The 20,383-nt window shown below is 42.3% G+C and overlaps 1 protein-coding gene across 2 annotated transcripts in view; it reads left to right on the top strand.

Moving 5' to 3' along the window:
• The window catches only part of GOLGB1 (golgin B1), a 68,160-nt gene that overhangs the window by 35,361 nt on the left and 12,416 nt on the right, over window positions 1-20,383 (top strand). The window contains exons 13-18 of one of the 2 annotated variants that reach the window (XM_035315612.1): window positions 54-144; window positions 1,617-1,684; window positions 3,047-8,091; window positions 14,385-16,335; window positions 18,396-18,574; window positions 19,834-19,999. In XM_035315612.1, coding sequence (XP_035171503.1) covers window positions 54-144; window positions 1,617-1,684; window positions 3,047-8,091; window positions 14,385-16,335; window positions 18,396-18,574; window positions 19,834-19,999 — 7,500 coding nt within the window. The remainder of the gene's footprint in view (window positions 1-53; window positions 145-1,616; window positions 1,685-3,046; window positions 8,092-14,384; window positions 16,336-18,395; window positions 18,575-19,833; window positions 20,000-20,383) is intronic. The other variant, XM_035315613.1, reaches the window with a different exon arrangement.

Raw genomic sequence — 20,383 nt, 5'->3', positions numbered from 1 at the left:
TTCCAATGCAAAGATTGTAGCTCAAAACTAAGTATGTTTTCTTCCACCAATAGAACACAAATGCTGGATCTGAGGTGAAAATGCAAGACTTGCAGACCCTGGAAGATCCAGCCTCTTATGTAGATTGCTCTCCTACACTGAGAGGTAAGGACATAGAATAAATTACATTGACCCCCATATGTGTGGAAATTTGAGAATTGTCATGGAAAAATCCAAGGTGATTTGGAAAGAGGAGCTTTGAGGTCAGAATCTAAAGATATTCAGGAAATAGCAGATATACACAGCAGGTAGAAGAGAAAACACTATCACAGGCAAGAGGTAATACATCAGAAGAGAAGAAAAAGTAGTCGCTAAGATGAGAAGGGGAGAACGTTTTGAAGGAGGCTGTTTGTAGATGCAGAGACTGATGTGTAGTATGTGGAAGAGAGTTAAGGTAAGATGATGGATTGGGTTCCTGTCTTCAAACTAGCAAGCAAACGCCATCACCACCAACTAAAAACTGTTACCTGGGTGGTTGCAGAGTAAGAGTAAGGCTTCTAAAAATTAGTAATGCTGTGATTAAATGCTCATGTCTCTACCTTATTGCACTTCATGAAGAGATGATCACTTGCTTAATTGCTTGAACGCTTAAGCTGTTGCCAACAATCATAGAATCATAGAATAATTAAGGTTGGAAAAGACCTCCAAGATCATCTGGTCCAACCACCCCCCTGCTACCAATATCACCCACTAAACGATGTCCCTAACCACCAAGTCCAACCTTTCCTTAAAAACCCCAAGGGATGGTGACTCTACCACCTCCCTGGACAACCTGTCCCAGTGCCTGACTGCTCTTTCTGAGAATAAATGTCTACTAATTTCCAACGTAAACCTCCCCTGGCACAACTTGAGGCCATGCCCTCTAGTCCTATCACTAGTTATCTGTGAGAAGAGGCTGACTCCCAGCTCCCCACAACTTCCTTTCAGGTAGTTGGAGAGAACAATATGTACAAAATAGTAAAATCAAACCTGAATGGGCAACTACTATAATAATCTCTGGTGTTTCCTAGCATTTAAGAGCTTAGATTTACAACCTTGCTTTTCTTAATGCGCATATTTATAATTTTCTAGGACTTTTTTGTTTTTGACAACAATAACAAACAAAACAACAAAAAAAGAAGCAAAGAAGCAAAACGAACAAAAGAGAAAATGAGCTTTCAGAGTTTTTTTAATGATAGTTTTAGCAGTGTGACAGAGCTAACTGCTAGCTATCAGAAAAAAAGTTACTTTCTCAAAGAAGAGGTGTAATTACAGGGTTCATAATTAAACCTTTTTTTTTTTTTTTTTTGAAGGGTGCAAGTGTACCGGTTCACTATCCTCTTTGTCTCTTCATTCTTCTGTAGAGGTTAGATATACTGTAGACTTGGGTGATGCCAGCATGCAGTAAATGCAGTAGTTTTTGCATCTGCAGAGCTTGGGGATGTCTGGACCCAGTACATAGGCTCAAACTCTTGACTTTTTTTCTTTCCTACCTTGGAAACCGGAGAAACTCCAGTCCTGTAAATTGTCTGTCTGATTACCTACTGAATTAATGTACAACTCATTTACTTATGGTGACATGTATATTTTATGACTAGGTGTGTCAGGAGAGATGGTGAATTCAGAAGTGCAAAAGCCTTTTGATGATACTTTGGTGCTAACTGAGGTACAAATTTTACCCCATACTTTTTATTTCTCAATGATGTATGCATCCATGGATATGGTACCTTGTAATTTCAGAAGCCCGAAAAACAGCTTTTTGTTTTTGTTTTAGTGTCCCATAATATCAACTAGTTATTGCAAGGGTGTAGTAAGCTTTAACACATAGCTTTTTTTAATAGTTCCTCGTAAATTGTTTCTGCCCTCCAACGTGGTAGAATGGACAGCCTTTGCAACACAAGATACTGACTTATTTGTGTACTGGTGATCCATGCTTTATGGCCAGGATTTGTGACTGTTTTTGTCTTGTCATCTGTTTGGGGGGTAGGAGAAAACTTTAAGATTAATATTTGGAAAAATTCAAGCACTTTAGACCAGATGTTTTATTTAACGTTCATACTTCGGAGATAGACACATACTGGAATATGGGTTTCTATATTATTTCTTAACCATGTTAAATGGGCAAGTAGAATAGGGGACAAAACCTCCTATTTCGGAGACTATTGATACAGTGGATAAGTCTAGTGGAGTACATCTGAGAATCACAGGAGAACTGAGACATTTCAGAATCATACCATCCTGTAACCAAGAAAGAATATGAAATAAGGGAACAGGAAGTTACATTTATGGTTTAATCCTCAAAACAGAGTCTTTCATACTGCAGCTTCATAGGATCATAGAATGGCTTGGGTTGGAAGGGACCTTAAAGATCATCTAATTCCAACCCCCCCCACCCCCCACCATGGGCAGGGACACCTTCCACTAGACCAAGTTACTCAAAGCTCCATCCAACCTGGCCTTAAACAATTCCAGGGTTGGGGCATCCACAAATTCTCTGGGCAACTTGTTCTGGTAAACAAATAATATTTACTATTATCCTCATAGTAAATAATTTCTTCCCAATATTGAATCTAAATCTACCCTCTTTTAGTTTAAAGCCATTAGTCCTTGTCCTATCACTACACTCCCTGATAAAGAGTCCCTCCCCAGCTTTCCTGTAGGCTCTCTTTAAGTTCTGGAAGGCCACTATAAGGTCTCCCCAGAGCCTGCTCTTCTCCAGGCTGAACAACCCCACCTCCCTCAGCCTGTCTTCATAGGTGAAGTATGTTCCAGCCCTTTTATCGTCCTTGTGGCCCTCCTCTGGAGTTGCTCTAATACAACCATGTCCTTCTTATATTGTCCTTCTTACATATTCAGGAACTGAAATGACCTGAGGAGTCCTCCTATTTTTAATAAGGGTATTGCACCTGCTAGCACAAGAAAGGGTAACCTTAAACTACAAATGTGGAAAGCAGATACTTTGAGGACAATGAAAAGTGTCCCTTTGACAGGATTCAAAGGAAAATTGAAACCTTTTGTTGTGTTTTAGGCAAGAACAGATGGCTTTCCCAGGGGAAGTGAGCAGTTTACTGGGGAAAAATGTATGTCTGGAATTCTACAATATCTTGCTGCAGAGAAACAGAAGGAGCTGTCAGTTTTGCTGCTGGAACTGAAAGAAGCCCAAGAAGAAATAGCATTTCTGAAAGGGCAGCTCAAGGACCCAAACAGTCAAACTTCTACAGTAAATGAAGCAGGAGAAGAAGCTAAGGAGCTGGAAGACAAGTCCCAGATATGCCATCTTGACAGGGAAGAGCAAAAGGCTTCAGATGCACAAAATGAGTTGATCAGTAGCTCACTGCTGAGAGAAACAGAAATACAGCAAATTAGTGCACTTCAGGAAAACAAAACCAGTCTTCAAGAAGTGACCCAGGGGAGTGCTGTTCATGACAGAAGGGAAATGGAAGCAACACAGGAAGTCTCTACAACAGTTTCAGAGCCTGGCACCTCTCGATGTGAAGAGCTGATAAAGCTGCAACAACAAGTTATAGAACTGCAAATAATTCTGCAGAAATCAGAAGAATCCTATAAGAAAGATCTGGGAGAAAAAGATGAAGAAATAAATAGGCTTAACCAATTGGCTGAGGAATACAGAAAAAAGATAGAGGATTCTGACAGTGCATTTTGTGTTTTGGCTGAAGAAAGAGATCAGCTCCTTTGTCAGGCAAAGGACCTTTCTACCATAACAGAACTGAAGGAGCAAGTGAAGCAACTGGAGGAAAATCTAGCTCTTTCAGAAAAGCAGAGACTGTCAGACAGTCAGAGCAGTCTTCTGAGAGAACAAATCCAAAGCCTAAAAAATGAATTTAAATCCAAAGAGATAAAAATCGAAGCTTTGCAAAAAGACTTGGATGAAGCACAACTTCAGCTTTCTGATCAGGACCTGCAACTAAAAGACATGAGAAGCCAGGTCCAGAGCAAGGAATGTGAAGTACTTGATCTGGAACAACTTCTGAGGAAAAACACAGCTGAGATACAAGAGCTTTCCCAAAGCTTAGCCTTAAAGGGCCTTGAAGCAGCAAGCCTAGAACAGCTTGTTGCCGAACATACCAGGTGTATAGAGACCCTGCAACAAACCTTGTTTGAGAAAGAAGCACAGATGACAGAGATCAGTGTCAGCATGTCTGAGAAAATAGTACTGCTGAATGAAGAAAAATTTTCTCTAGAAACTGAGTTAAAGAGTCTCAAAGAGAAAACAAGCCTCTTATTAAAAGCCAAGGAGGAAAAAGATGAAAACATAAAAGTGAAAGATACATACCTGAATTGTGAATCATCTGAGGAGCAGTATGAGACAGAAGCAACATGTAAAGAAAGTGAGACATTAGTAAGTGAACTTGAACTTCTGAAAAAAGAAAATGAACAAGTAAAGCGGAAACTGCAAGCAGCACTTGTTAACAGGAAGGAGCTCCTGAAGAAGGTTAGCAAATTGGAGAACGAATTAGAACAGCTGAAAAGAGAGGCTGAATCAGAAAACTCAGTGGCTCAGGAAGCTGAAGGAGGAAAAAATATGACAATTAGAATAAGCCAAGACGTGAATCTTGAGAACCAGCCCAGAGAGGGGTATCTAATTCAACTGCTTTCTGAAAAGGAATCTGAGTTGCAGAGCATCCGGAAGGACCTGCTGGATAAAGAAACTGCTGAAGCACAGTTACACGCAGTGACTGAGGAAATGAAGCAAAGCTTGCAAGGAAAGACAAACATTGATTCAATTAAAGCTGAAATCACAGAAAGTCAGACAATTGCTGACAAAGTAACTGAAACCAATAAAAGCCTAGAAGATTATGAAGAAAATGAAAAAAATTGTTCAGCAGCTACAAATCTTGAAGAAAACCAGAAGTCTGCTCTGAAAGAGAGGATTTCAACTCTTGAACAAGAAAAAGAGCAACTTCAAAAAAAACTTCAGGAAGCCCTGTTGTCTCGCAAAGACACTATAAAGAAGGCTCAAGAAAAAGACAGACATCACAGAGAACAGCTTAAACAGCAGAAAGATGATTACAACAGCCTACAAGAACAATTTGATATGCAAATCAAAGAGAAGGAAAGCATCCAAGCTCAGCTCAGACAACTCCAAGAACAGAGAGGATCAACAGAGAGTATTCCTGAGAATCAGTGTCGGTTGGATTCTTCATTCTTGGAAGCAGAAAATACTACAAGCAGCAAGCTTATACAAGTTGCAGGTGTTTCTGGGGAAGAGTATAAGACAAAATTTGAGAAATTGCAGATGGAAAAAGAGGAATTGGAACGTAAGGTTAGCCATATGGAAGGTGAACTTGCTTGCAAATCAGAATTAGTCTTTCGTTTGCAAGAGCGCATAGCACAGTTGTCTCTGGAGACAGAAGGACTGACTAGAACCTCTGACCAAGCTGAAGCTGACACAGCAAGACTTCAGATAGAATTGGAGGAAAGTCAAGTAAAAGTTTCTAGAGAAGGCAATGTGGAAGACCTGAAAACACTTATGCATCAAAAGGATGAAGAAATTGAATTCCTTAATTTGCAGTTAAGGAAGAAAAGTGAAGCTCTCATTAACGCACAGACACAGTTGCTGGAAAAAGAAGATTCAGTCAAGAGACTCTGTAGTCAGTTTGAAACTCAAGCTCAGGTACATGAGGAACAAAGCAAGGGACTGCAAACTGAGCAGCCTGAAATTCAGCACAAGCAAGATGACAATGCAGAAGCAGCTAAACAGAAGAATCAAATGCAGAGAAAGTTGCAAGCTGCACTTATTTCTAGAAAAGAAGCATTAAAGGAGAGCAGGTCTCTGAAAGAGGAACTGGCAAATGCCAAAACTATTATTGAGAATCTTTCAGTCAAGTTGACAAATATGGAAAGCCAAATATGTGGCCACGTTAAAGAAACAGATAGTTTAACAGAAAAGTTAGTGGGTCTCACTGAAGAGCGAGAAAAACTTATTGCAGAAGTTGATAAGATAGTTAGAGAAAATCAGAATCTTGATGGATGCTGTAAAAACCTTAAATTGACTCTAGACAGAGTTGTTCTAGAGAAGGAGAAGCAGGAGAAGGAGATGGAATCCTTGAAATGTTTTCAAGCTGCTGAGAGTTCTGAGTGGTGTGAGAAATACAGAGAGCTTCAGAAAGAATATGAAACTCTCCTGCAGTCATATGAAAATGTGAGTAATGAGGCTGAGCGGATTCAGCATGTTTTGGAAACTGTTAGACAGGAAAAGCAGGAAATTTTCATTAAGCTGAAAAGTGCTGAAGCAAAAAGAGAAGAAACAGATAAGCAGCTGCAGGAAGCTGGGCAGGAAATTGATGGAATGAAGGAGAAAATGAGGAAATTTGCAAAATCAAAGCAACAAAAGATCCTGGAACTAGAGGAGGAGAATGAGAAGCTTAGATCAGAGATGCATTCTACAGATGAGGATCTACACAGGACCAGAGATGTATCTTTATTTACAAATATTAGCCTGAAAGAAGATCTGGAGAGCTCTAGGAGGGATTATCAGTCTCTTTCTACTCAGCTTGTAACAGTAATGGCTGAAAAAGAGTCTCTTATTCGAGAGATCACAGACTTAAAGCATCACTTGCAGTTAACAGAATCCAAGCTGAAGGAAAGCAGAGAACTGATAGACAAGTATGTTGCCCAGAAGACAACTGGGGAAGAAACAAATCAGGCAGTTGACATGCCACCACCTATGGAGGGGACTGAAAATCAAGTGGACTTAAGCTTTAGACCAAAATCTCCTAATGCAGAGCTGGAACAAAAAGCTTTTGAAGATAGTAGCTTATCTGAGGATCTTAATATCTACGTAAAAAAGATAGCTGAGCTCACAGAGCGAATCAAAGAACTGGAAGATAATAGGAGGGCTTCAGAACAACAGCTGGGTGACATCCGCGTGTGTGTGGAGACTTTAGCAGGTGAGAAAAGGGCTTTAGAGACCCAAATGGAAGTGAAAGACCATGAATTGAATATTCTCCAGGACACAGTAGCAAAGATGGAGCAAACAGTTCAAAACACAAAAGAAGACCTCATCAGGATGTCTGAACTGAAGGACACTCTAGAGGCTGAGAAGGATGATTTGGAAGAAAGGCTCATGAATCAGCTGGCAGAACTTAATGGGAGTATTGGAAATTATCAGCAAAATGCAACAGACTTTCAAATTGAAAATGAGCAACTGAAACGTGAGCTTCAGAGTTTGCAGAGAATGATACATGAAGCAGAGGAGGAGAAACATCAGATGGCAAAGGAGAATAGTAAAGCAAGTTCAGAAAAGCAAAAAGAATATTTAGAAAAGCTAAAAAACACGTGGAAGGGAGACAGTAGCACACATGTAAAGGAGCTTCAGGAATTGCTGAGGCAGAAACAGCAGGAGATTAAGCAGCTGCAGAAAGACTGTATTAAAAGCCAGGAAAAAATCAGTAGTTTAGAAAGAACTGTTAAAGCTCTGGAATTTGTCCGGAGTGAGTCTCAGAAAGATCTAGAAGCAGCCAAAGAGAGTTTAGCAACAGCACTTGAAGACACCAGTAAAGCCCAGAAAGAGCTTGCTCTCTGCAGAGTAGTATTGGATGACACACAGAGTGAGGCAGCAAGGGTTCTAGCAGAGAGTGTCAAAGTAAAAGAAGAGTTACGGGCAAACAAAGAGAATATTCAAATTCAAATGAAGAAAAAAGATGAGGACTTTGAAAGAAGACTGGAACAGGAGAAAAACAAGCACTCAAAGGAAATCAAGAACATGGAAGAAAAGCTGGCAACTTTGCAGAGGGAGAAAGACTATATGGAAACAAATGTTCGTGATGTTCAAGACTGCTTGACAACAAAGGATCAAGAAGTCAAGGAATTGGAAGGCAACCTAAACAAAACACTAGCCCAGCTTGCAGCGTTCACCAAGAGCATGTCTTCCCTTCAGGATGACAGGGATAGAGTGATAGATGAATCCAAAACATGGGAGAAGAAATTCACAGAAACTATTCAAAAGAAGGAGGAAGAAATACGTTCAAAAGAGGAAACGTGTGTTATGCTAAAGGACCAGATGAAGCAGATGACTATACATGTGGAAGAACTTCAGATTCATATATCCAGGTAAAGAAGGTGATGATGACTAAGCTGGTATTAATGTATTTCCTTTTAAGAAGCAGCAGCCAGAGGTAAGGAAGGACTTCCACTTCCTTTTGCAAGATACTGTAAAGAAAGAATTATGACTACATAAATATGCTAAATGTGACAGTTGGCAAAATTAATGAATGCCTAAGATGGAGAGCAGAATTATTCTTCCTAAAAAAAAAAACGTAATTAGGCTCATCTCTTCGATCACTTGCATTTGAATAGAAAAGACATTTGGAGTTAAGCTGTAGGGAGTTATTTGTTGAATGCACAAAGATACAGGGAGATTAACACTGTGAACTATTCCCCCTTCTCATCATGAGAGTACTCCTGTTAGACCTATTCCCTGTAACAGGCAGTAGCCAACTGAGTACTATCCTGAGTCTTTAGTTGTCTGAAATTTGAAATATTCTTTTGCATCGAATTGTCACTCCTAGAGATTAAATTTTGCAGGTCAATAGAGGGTTGGGATACATAATTCCACTTTAATCTCAAATTAGATTTAGAGGGAAAGATGGAGCAAGAGAAATATAGCGAAATGCATATCTTTTATTTTCCAAAATTAAAAACCAAACCATTCTTTAATTAGGAAAATTTTTCGACAAAGTTTGCGATCAGAATGCTCTGTTGTAGTATGCTGGAAAGTGAAATGAGTAACAAGCAACTGAGAACAGCAACTTCGCTGATTTATAATTCCCAGATGGAATGGGTGAGAGAAAGGAGTATTTTGATGAAAAGGACGTGATAATACTCAACATCTAACCTTCACCATTTTTGACAATATTGACATAAAGATTTATTTCATTGAACACAGAAAAATATTCACAGAATCACAGAATGTTTGAGGTTGGAAGGGACATCTGGCATCTTGTTTTCAAGAAAACTGACTTTGGCTTCTTCAAGGATCTGCTTGGAAGAGTCCTATGGGATAAGGCTCTGGAAGAAAGAGTGGCCCAAGAAAGCTGAATGATATTCAAGGATCACCTCCTTCAGGCTCAAGAGCAGTCCACCCTGATGAATAGAAAGTCAGGCAAAAATGTCAGGAGGCCTGCATGGCTAAACAGGAAGCTTCTGGCCAAGTGCAAACACAAAAATAAGCTTATAGAGGGTGGAAGCAAGGATGAGTAACCTCGGAAGAATACAGAGACATTGTCTGAGCGTTTAGGCATGAAGTCAGAAAAGCTAAAGCCCAAATGGAATTGAGACTGGCCAAGGTCATTAAAAGGGCTTATATAAGTACACCAGTAATAAAAGGAAGACTAAGGAAAATGTGGGCCTGCTGCTGTATGAAATGGGGTACCAGGGTACCCAGGAAAGGGTAAAGGTACGCAGGCTGAGGTACTCAGATGCATTCTTTGCCTCAGTCTTTACTGACAAGACTGCCCTTCAGGAATCCCAGGTCCCAAAGACTAGAGTGAAAGGCTAGAGCAAAGAAGATGTACCAAGAAAGAGGATCAGATTGTATCAGTTTTAAGCAAACTGGACATTCATGGCGCCCATTCACTGTGGGCCCTGATGAAATACACCTATGCGTGCTGAGGCAGCTGGCAAATGTCATGGCAAGGACACTTGATAAACCTTGATTGATCATGGTGAAAGGAAGAAGTGCCTGAAGAGTGGAGGAAAGGAAGCATCACTCCTATCTTTAAAAAGAGCAGGGAGGAGGACCCAGGGAGCAGGCCTGGCCAGCCTCACCTCAAACCCTAGGAAGATGATAAAGCAGCTAATCCTGGAAACCATTTCCAGGCACATGAGGGACAAGAAAATCATAGAATCATAGATTCATTAAGGTAGGAGGAGGCCTCCAAGATCATCTGGTCCAACCACCCCCCTACCACCAATATTATCCATTAAACCATGTCCCAAAGTACCACAGCAAACCTTTCCTTAAACACCCCCAGGGATGGTGACTCCACCACCTCCCTGGGCAACCCATTCCAATGCCTAACTATTCTTTCTGAGAAGAAATTTCTCCTAATTTTCAACCTGAACCTCCTGTGGCACAACTTGAGGCCATTCCCTCTAGTCCTATCACTAGTTATCTGCAAGAAGAGGCCAACCCCCAGCTCCCCACACCTTCCTTTCAGGTAGTTGTAGAGAGCAGTAAGATCTCCCATGAGCCTCTTCTGCTGCAGACTAAACAATTTCAGTTCCCTCGGCCACTCTTCGTAGGACTTGCATTCTGTACCCTTCACCAGTTTTGTAATCATTCTCTGGACATGCTTCAGGGCCTCAGTGTCTTTCTTGTAGTGAAAAACTGAACACAGTACTTGAGGTGTGGCCTCACCAGAGCAGAATACAGGGGGATGATCACCTCCCTGGTCCCGCTGGCTATACTATTCCTGATACAACCAGAATGTCATTAGCCTTCTTAGCCACCTGGGCACACTGCTGGCTCATGTTCATGAGGAACACTTACCATGGATTTACCAAGGGGAATTTGTACTTGACTGATTGTATAAGCTTCTACAAAGAAATGACCAGCCTGGTAGATGAGAGGGGAGCAATGGATATTGTCTAGTTTGATTTCAGTAAGGCCTTTGTCACTGTCTCCCATAAGATCCTTATAGACAAGCTCTTGATGTACAGTCTGGATGATCAGATATTGAGGTGGGTTGAAAACTAGCTAAATGGCTGGGCCCAGAGAGTGATAAGCAGTGTCACAAAGTCCAGTTGGAGGATAGTAACTAGTGGTGTAGCCCATGGGTCAATACTTATGTAACATCTTTATTGATGTGCTAGCTGGTAGGGCAGAGTGTACACTCAGCATATTTGCAGATGACACAAAACAGGGAGGAGTGGCTGATACTCCTTTTCTGGAGAAAACAAGGCTGAGGGGAGACCTCATTGCTCTCTAAAGCTACCAGAATGGAGGTTGCAGCAAGGAGGGTATCAGTCTCATTTATCAGGAGACAAGTGATAGGATGCAAGGAAATGGTCTCAAGTTGCGCAAGCTTTAGGCTGTATATCAGGAAGAATTTCTTAATGGAAAAGGAGGCTAGGCATTGGAACAGGCTGCCAAGGAAATGCTTAAGTAACCGTCCCTGGAGGTATTTAAGAGACACATGGCTGTGGCACTTAGGGACATGGTTTACAGAATCACAGAATCACAGAATTTCTAGGTTGGAAGAGACCTCAAGATCATCGAGTCCAACCTCTAACCTAACACTAACAGTCCCCACTAAACCATATCCCTAAGCTCTACATCTAAACGTCTTTTGAAGACTTCCAGGGATGGTGACTCCACCACCTCCCTGGGCAGCCTGTTCCAATGCCTCACAACCCTTTCAGTAAAGAAGCTCTTCCTAACATCTAACCTAAAACTCCCCTGGCGCAACTTTAGCCCATTCCCCCTCGTCCTGTCACCAGGCACGTGGGAGAACAGGCCAACCCCCACCTCTCTACAGCCTCCTTTAAGGTATCTGTAGAGAGCGATAAGGTCGCCCCTGAGCCTCCTCTTCTCCAGGCTGAATAAGCCCAGCTCCTTCAGCCGCTCCTCGTAGGACTTGTTCTCCAGGCCCCTCACCAGCTTCGTCGCCCTTCTTTGGACCCGCTCAAGCACCTCGATGTCCTTCTTGTAGCGAGGGGCCCAAAACTGAACACAGTACTCGAGGTGCGGCCTCCCCAGAGCCAAGTACAGGGGGACGATCACCTCCCTAGCCCTGCTGGTCACACTATTTCTGATACAAGCCAGGATGCCGTTGGCCTTCTTGGCCACCTGAGCACACTGCTGGCTCATATTCAGCCGACTGTCCACTATCACTCCCAGGTCCTTCTCTGCCTGGCAGCTCTCCAACCACTCATCTCCCAGCCTGTAGCTCTGCTTGGGATTATTACGCCCCAGGTGCAGAACCCGGCACTTGGCCTTGTTAAACTTCATGCAGTTGACCCCAGCCCATCGGTGCAGCCTATCCAGATCCTCCTGCAGAGCCTTCCTACCCTCGAGCAGATCGACACATGCACCTAACTTGGTGTCATCTGCAAACTTACTGAGGGTGCACTCAATGCCCTCGTCCAGGTCATTGATGAAGATGTTAAAGAGGACCGGCCCCAGCACCGAGCCCTGGGGGACGCCACTAGTGACTGGCCTCCAACTGGATTTGACTCCATTTACCACAACTCTCTGGGCCCGGCTATCCAGCCAGTTTCTAACCCAACGAAGCGTGCGCCAGTCCAAGCTAAGAGCAGCCAGTTTCTTGAGGAGAATGCTGTGGGAGACGGTGTCAAAAGCCTTGCTGAAGTCAAGGTAGACCACATCCACAGCCTTTCCCTCGTCCACCCAGCACGACACTTTGTCATAGAAGGAGATCAGGTTCGTCAAGCAGGACCTGCCTTCCATAAACCCATGCTGACTGGGCCTGATCGCCTGCTTGCCCTTCAAGTGCCGCATGATGACTCCCAAGAGAATCTGCTCCATGAGCTTCCCTGGTACTGAGGTCAAACTGACAGGCCTGTAGTTCCCCGGGTCAGCCCTCCGGCCCTTCTTGTAGATGGGCGTCACATTCGCTAGCCGCCAGTCAGCTGGGACCTCCCCCGATAGCCAGGACTGCTGATAAATGATGGATAGTGGCTTGGCCAGCTCCTCTGCCAGTTCTCTCAGTACCCTTGGGTGGATCCCATCCGGCCCCATCGATTTGTGCACATCCAAGTGCCGTAGCAGGTCAAAGTGGTGGTGGTAGTGTTCAAGTGGTCAAGTGGTGGACTTGGTAGTGTTAGGTTGATGGTTGGACTTGATGATCTTAAGGGTCTCTTCCAACATAAATGACTCTATGATTCTATAATTACATTAGCCAAGACACAATAATCCTCTCTAGAACATGCAAATATTATGCCCTTTTCATTCCAAGCTACAGCTTGTCTCATCTTCAGTCTTTATAGGAGAAATTCATTTCCATGCACAGTGAGGCTCAGATTCTGCTTGCTACTTAAGGTGTGTACCATTTTATGATTATGTTTGTCAGAGGATCATACTGCCATCCAGCAGGACCTGGACAGGGTGATAGAAACCTCAGGAATTTCAACAAAGAAAAGTATAAAGTCCTGAACCCGAGGCAGAACAACTCCAGACACCAGAAGACGCTATGGGATGCCCAGTGACAGGACAAGAGGCAATGAGCACAAACTCGAACACAGGAGGTGCCATCTGAACATCAGGAAACACTTTTTCATTGTGTGGGTGACCAGGGATTTGCAAAAGCTGCCCAGAAAGGCTGTGGAGTCTCCAACCTTGAAGATCTTCAAAAGCCATCTGGAAATGGTCCTGGGCAACTTGGTCTAGGTGTCGCTGCTTGAGCAAAGGGGACATGGAAATCAAGAGTTGTGAGCCTCCTTTTCCCCTCTCCTCCCTGCCCTCAGGATCCTTAATTCCACTGTCTCATGGTCACTGCAGTCAAGGCTGCCTTTGACCATGTGGTGGTTTTACCGTGCTAGGCAGCTGAACACCACAACCGCTCTCTCACTCCCCCTCCTCAAATGAGGAGGGGAAGAAGTAAAGGAAAGAACAACTCATGGGTTGAGATAAGGATAATTTAATTAAAGGGGAAAAAAAAATAAGGAAATATTATTATTAATTAAACAATTCAACTAAAGGGAAAAAAGGGAAAGGGGAAAAGGGAGGGGGAAAGGGAATAACAAAACAAAACAAGTAAAGGCTACGTGGAAGTGCAGAGGAAAGAAATTCCTCTCTACTTCCCACCAATGAGCGATGCTTGACCACGTCCTTGAAGCAGGGCCTCAACGCACGTAGCCGGTGTTCGGGAGGAGGACAGACGTTTTCGCAATGAGAGCCCACCCTTCCCGTCTTCTTCCTTTTTCCACCTTTTATTGCTGAGTGTGACATCATATGGTATGGAATATCCCTTTGGTTGGTTTAGGTCAGCTGCCCTGGGGATGTTTCTTTCTCACTTTTTTGCCCACCCCCTAGGAGGGTCAGAGAGAGTCCTGATGATGTGCCAGCACTGCTCAGCAGCAGACACAACACTGGTGTGATACCACTGCTGTTCTAGCTACAAGTGCAGAGCGCAGCACTGTATGGGCTGCTGCAGGGAAAGTTAACATCCCAGCCAGACCCAGTACAGAACATCACATTCCCAACAAGCTGCTTGTTGGTGTGTATGAGGTCCAGCAGAGCGCCTGATACTTTGAATTTTAAATTGAGGGAAGCTAATAATCTGGATAATTCTAGATAATTTTCTTACAGTAAAACTAATTGTGTGGCTTTTCTGTGTGTTACTTCATTGATTTGTGACTGATTTTCTTTTCTCTGTTTTCAGGCTGGAATGCAATAAGAAAGACTCGGAATCTGAATATAAGAAGGAGATTCAGCATCATCAAAAGACATGTGAAATATTGCAGGCAGAAAAAAAGGAGCTTTTAACTCAGCTAGAAGGGTCTCAGAAACTGTACAAGGAGTCTCAGAATGAACAGCAGAAACTGGAGTCGGAAATCCAGAGCCTGAGAGACCAACTTGCTGACTTGCAGAGTTCCTTTGCCAGATGTGAATTGGTCAGAGAAGAGCTGGAGAGTATGGTCAAGCAGCAAGAGACCAGTATCCAGAATTTTAAATTCAGCTGTGAACAGCTTGAGGCTGATCTGCGGGCTTCCAAGGACTTAACAAATAAGCTGCATGAAGAAACCAGTGCCAAAGATCAAAAGATCATTACTTTGCTGTCTGCCAAGGAAGAAGCAGTTACAGCAGCTCTATCTGAATTACAGCAGCAATATTCTGAAGAAATGACATTGATGGAGGATAGGCTAACTAAGGAGGAAGAAGATAAAAAAGCCTTGGAAAATGAGAAGAACAAATATCTCGACAAACTTGATCATCTCACTGAAAAGATTAATATAATCAGAGAAGAGAATAAGCAGCAGAAGGCACAACTGGAATCCTTCACCAAATCCATGTCATCTTTGCAAGATGACAGAGATCGTGTACTGAGAGACTACAAGCAACTTGAGGAACGTCATCTTGTTATAATCTTGGAAAAAGACCAGCTAATTCAAGAGGCTGCAGCTGAAAATAATAAACTCAAGGAAGAAATCAGAAGTTTTCATAGCCAGATGGATGACCTCAACTCTGAGAATGCCAAGCTGAGTGCAGAGTTGGTGCGGTACAGAGAAGATCTGAACCAAGTAATTTCAATAAAGGATTCCCAACAGAAACAACTTCTCAAAACACAGCTTCAGCGGATCCAGACTCTGGAAAAAGAGAAGGCACTAGTAGAAACACAGCTGAAGGAGTGTGAGAATACTCAGGATAATCTCAGGAAGTGCATAGAAGTCTTGAGAGAGGATAAAGTCAGTATGTCTCAAGAGGTTGAAACCCTTACATCCTCTCTGTCCCGGGTACAGAGTGAGATGGCAGCATTATGTGAGGGCGGTCCTATCATGGAGTGTCAAGCACAACTGAAGGCCCGAGAGGAAGAGGCACAAGAACTGAATCATAAGCTTGCCCTCTCACAGAAAAGAATAAGGGAACTTGAGGGAGAACTAGTATGTGTTCAAAGGGATGCAGCCAGAAGACTGGGAGAGGTTGAAGACAGGCTTAAAAAGGAATTAAAGTACCTGCATCATGATGCAGGGATAATGAGGAATGAAACAGAAACAGCAGAGGAGAGAGTAGCAGAGTTGGCACGGGACCTGATGGAAATGGAACAGAAATTTCTTGCAGTTACAGATGAAAACAAAGACCTGAGAGCCCAAATTCAGTCTTTTGGGAAGTCTATGAGCTCTCTTCAGGATAGCAGGGACCAGGCCAATGAAGAGCTTCAAGTTTTGAAACAGAAATACTCTGCAGACTTGGAGGAACAACAGAGCCTAGTGCAGGAGCTTCAGAACAAGATGGTTCAGTTGCAAGAGGAGCAAAATTCTACTGCCAGGGACCGAGACACATTGAGGTCTGAGCTGACAGAACTGCAGAAAGCCGCTGATGAAAGAGGTCTCTTGGACCAGATTGAGAAACTTTATAAGAAGCTCAGAGCCAAAGATGATGAGCTTCTCCATTTGTCTTCAGAACTGGAAGGCTCTTCCATCCAAGTCAAATCTTTCTCCAAGGCTATGGCAAGCCTGCAGGATGAAAGAGATCGTCTGCTCAATGAGTTGGGCAAAACACGTAAAACTGAAGAAGCGAAGCAGCAAGCAGAAGGGAGCACTTTGACCACTCCTTCAGAAGTGCAGAGTCTTAAGAAGGCACTGTCCTCCTTGCAGAATGACAGAGACAGATTAGTATGTCCTTGTTTTCTCTTCTTGCTCTTATTTAAAGCTCCGTAGATTAGGATCTTCAGAATTCATCACATTTAATCTGTCATTCACAGTGTTAAAACCAGATCATTGTCCTTGCAGAACCACAGGTATCACTGAGGTTGGAAGGGACCTCGGGAAATCAAGTCCAACACCTCTGCTTAAAGAGGTGTCAGCTAGAACAGGTTGCCCAAAACAGTGTCCACTTGAGTTTTGAGTATCTCCAGTGGTGGATATTCCGCAAGTCCTCTGGACAGCCTGTTCTTTCATGTATCTGGAAATGGTTTCAAGGATTTGTTGCTCCATCACCTTCCTAGGGATTGAGGTGAGGGTGACCAGCATGCAGTTTCCCACATCCTCCTCCTTGCCCTTCTTGAAGGTAGGGATGATACTTCTTCCAGTCTTCAGAAACCTCTACTGATCACCATGATATTTCAAAGGTAATTGAGAATTGCCAATGACCTCATTGCTTGTGGGTGCACTCCATCAGATCCCATGAACTTAGTATGTGCCATCTATCTTACCCTCTCTGACATAGGGAAGCTTAATTATGATTTCATAGTTAACTTTGCAAGGTAGTTTCTATTATTGGTTTCTTTTAAAACGCAGAACCATGGAAGTAGGGTATGTGTTCCCTGTTAATCTGTCATCTGTGGAAGCTCGTACATTTGTCTTTGCTATAGTCTGCTAGTAATCTGAGACAAGGGTCAGTTTCTCCTCTTGATTTCTGATTTTCAATACAGGTACAAGACATTGCAACTTCATTTTAACATCCTTGCTTGCATACTGTCTGTCTGTGTATTCTCTGTCTGTGTATTCTCTGACACAGTGCAGCTCAGTGAGTTTGACTTCTAGTTGCTGCTCAGATGACACTTTTACCATTGTTTTCCACTGATGCTTGGTCTTAGTTTTCTCTTTGTTCTGTTATTTCACAACATACTTAGTGATACTGTCTTAAACACCTCTTTTTTTATAGAATCACAGAATGGCTCAGGTTGGAAGGAACCTTAAAGATCATCTAGTTCCAACCGCCTGCCATGAGCAGGGATGCCTCCCACTAGATCAGATTGCCCAGGGCCTCATCCAGCCTGGTCTTGAACATCTCCAGGGATAGGGCATCCTCAGTCTCTCTGCGCAACCTGTTCCAGTGCCTCACCACGTTCTGAGTGAAGAACTTCCTCCTAACCTCTAATCTAAATCTCCCCTCTTTTAGTTTAGAACCATTCTCCTTTGTCTTGTCATTATCTGAGCAAAACGTTTCCCTCCATCTTTTTTATAAGCCCCCCTTAATACTGAAAAGCTGCAATGAGATCAGCCCAGAGCCTTCTCTTCTTTAGGCTGAACATCCACAGCTCTCTCAGCTTGTCTTCAGCCTTCTGATCATCTTTGTGGCCCTCCTCACAAAGGACCATTTTTGTCTGTTTAATATCTCAGTTATTTGTAGATTTATGTCTCTACTACTACTGTTTTGTTGAACTTACATGCCTGTGTAGCACTGTTAATACTAAGAAAGAGCCTTAATAGAGAGATCTCCTGGCTCATTAAGTACTTCTATGTCTCCAGACTCAGTCATGTCATCTAGGCTGTTTGCAATGTAATGACAACTTATTCTAATTCCAGTCAGAGTAAACTGTTGGAAGGATTTTAGTTCCTCAGTGCCCTGGTTTACACTAAGTACCATCTTCAGGATTTATTCTTAACCAGCTCCTTCTAATCTCACTTTATGGTTTCCTCTGAATACGTAAATTAATGTTGTAGTCCAGGGTCTTTTTGTTGATGTGTGTCAAATCTTCATGGAAGGTCTCAAAACTCACTATGCTGTTATTCACAACAGAATTCTCTGATTATTATTTTTTTTTCCTGAGCATTTCTTAGTAGCCTGTTGTAATCACTGATGTCAATTTCTAGTTTCTCTGTCATTTGAATATTTGAATGTGACTTTTTCTCCAGATGCCACAGTGACAAATGTTCTTAAATGCTTGGAAATAATAAATATAGCTGCTTGCTCAGTTGTCATGCACACTGATATTTCCCTTTAATTAAAGGTAAGAGAGCTGAAGAATCTGCAGCAGCAATACATAATAGTTGGGGTAGAATCAGCTGAAAACTCTCGCTTAAAGGCACAAGTACAGGAATATCAGCAAGAAGCGGATAAGCAGCACCATCTCCAAGAGCAGCTGGAGCAAGAAAGTATTTTCTACCAGCAAGAACTCCAGCAGCTTAGGTGAGAGTTATCTTCTTACTGTCTCAGAGATGTTAATGAATCATTTCTTTCTTTCCAAATGCTATTGTGGGCAGAAGGCAAAGAAAGCATTGAGTACCTCAGCCTTACATGTGTCTACTGTCACAAAATCACCTGCCCTATTCAGGAGTGGGCACACATTTCCCTTGTTCAGCATTTTGCTTCAGGCTTAGGGTGGAGATTTACGGCCTGACATACTGGAAGGAAGAGCCTGTGTGAAATAGTTAATGGCCTTTTAATTTTTATTTCCTTCCTCCAGTGGTGGCCAATGTCATCTGCTTCAGAGGAAACTTAAGCTGTTTCTTTTATTGGAATTTATTTATATATAATTATAGCACTCTCCATTCAAAGCTGATAAGAGAATGAACACCCTATTATCTTTCTGATATTGTATAGAAAATACTCATTTTGTATGACTGTCTAATCCTTTGTTTCACTTGCTTTACATCTTGTATTAAAAAATGTTTGTAATTTAAGTCTAGTAAGGTGTCATCCCCCATTGGACTAAAACTAATCAGACAAATAGGCTCTGTGCTAAAAATGGGGAAAAAATGTTTCAGATACTTCAGAGATCCTGAAGAATGACTGCAAGAATGACTGAACCTGGAGTGAAAGGAAGAGGAGGGGGAGGAGCAGGAGGCAGTTGGTAGAAGATGTATGGCTTATCTTTGTCCAAAGTTATATAACGGCTTTTAGTGCTCCTTTTCCTTTCCCCACAAGTCTGACCTTCAAACTAAACAAATCTCATTAAGTGTGAAGCAGCTTACAAATTTTATGTATCACCTGATAGAAGAAAAGGGTTATTTCTTGGACAACTTTTACAACACAAGTGATAATACGGTCCCAAGTCTGCATGTTGTGATCCATGCTGTGGTCCTTGTGCATATGTGACTGAGGCAGTGCTAATGTTATAATGACAAGAGGCATTGTTAATAGCTTCCTAGAAAAAAGCTCTTAGTTCAGCAAGAACAAGACAATGTCCAGGAATACCAAAACTATGGGCTTTGAACAGTCTGCATTGTTGAGCCGAATGGAGAACACTTCCTTAAACTTTCTTTTAAGGTTCCTCTACTTCAGTGGTTTTTGTTTCGATTTGTCTTCATTATAAAACTTCTTATCTGGCATGGAATAGTGGTAGGAAATAGTAGTAATCCTTCTTGTCTTATTCTAAGCTGGGTGCCTGGATGTCATAAGCAATATGAGTAACTTCCTGGTAACTTCCTTTGCATGGTGCTTTGCAGACAAGAGAAAATTACTTGGGAAAAGCAGATCTGCAGCATCAAAGAGCAGTACCTGATGGTCATAGCAGAAAAAGACAAGCAGCTGAACCATTTACAAAAGATCATGCAAGAAATGAGTCTGCCCCTTACCAAGTTTCAAACTGTAGAGGAGCAGTACCAAAAGAAGGTGAGTAGAAATATACAGATTCTGTACTGCATGGAAATGTGAGGTTTGAAATTCAGCCAAAGTAGCGTGTGTTGCTTGTATTTAGATCTTGGAGGTCAAACATTTTCCAGGCTGTAGTATTGTATTTAGTTGTGTGGCCTACAAGGGTTATACCAATGTTGAAACTTGAATTGTTGAAAACTTTTAGAAAACTCTAACATAACCTTATATGCTCTTCCTTTTATTCACTTTTCCTAATGTTTCAAGAAAGAGAGTAAAAGAGATGGGACTTCATAGGCACCTTTGTTCCTCTGAGCAGTTTGGATCTTCTCAGGTCTTTCAATCTGGCTATTTTAGAGTTGCCTCCTGCACTGGTTTTGAGTCTGAAATCTTATTTTCTGTTTT

The sequence above is a fragment of the Oxyura jamaicensis genome, chromosome 1, assembly GCF_011077185.1.
Source record: "Oxyura jamaicensis isolate SHBP4307 breed ruddy duck chromosome 1, BPBGC_Ojam_1.0, whole genome shotgun sequence".
Classification (NCBI taxonomy): domain Eukaryota; kingdom Metazoa; phylum Chordata; class Aves; order Anseriformes; family Anatidae; genus Oxyura; species Oxyura jamaicensis.
This window is presented reverse-complemented; position numbering and strand designations above follow the sequence as displayed.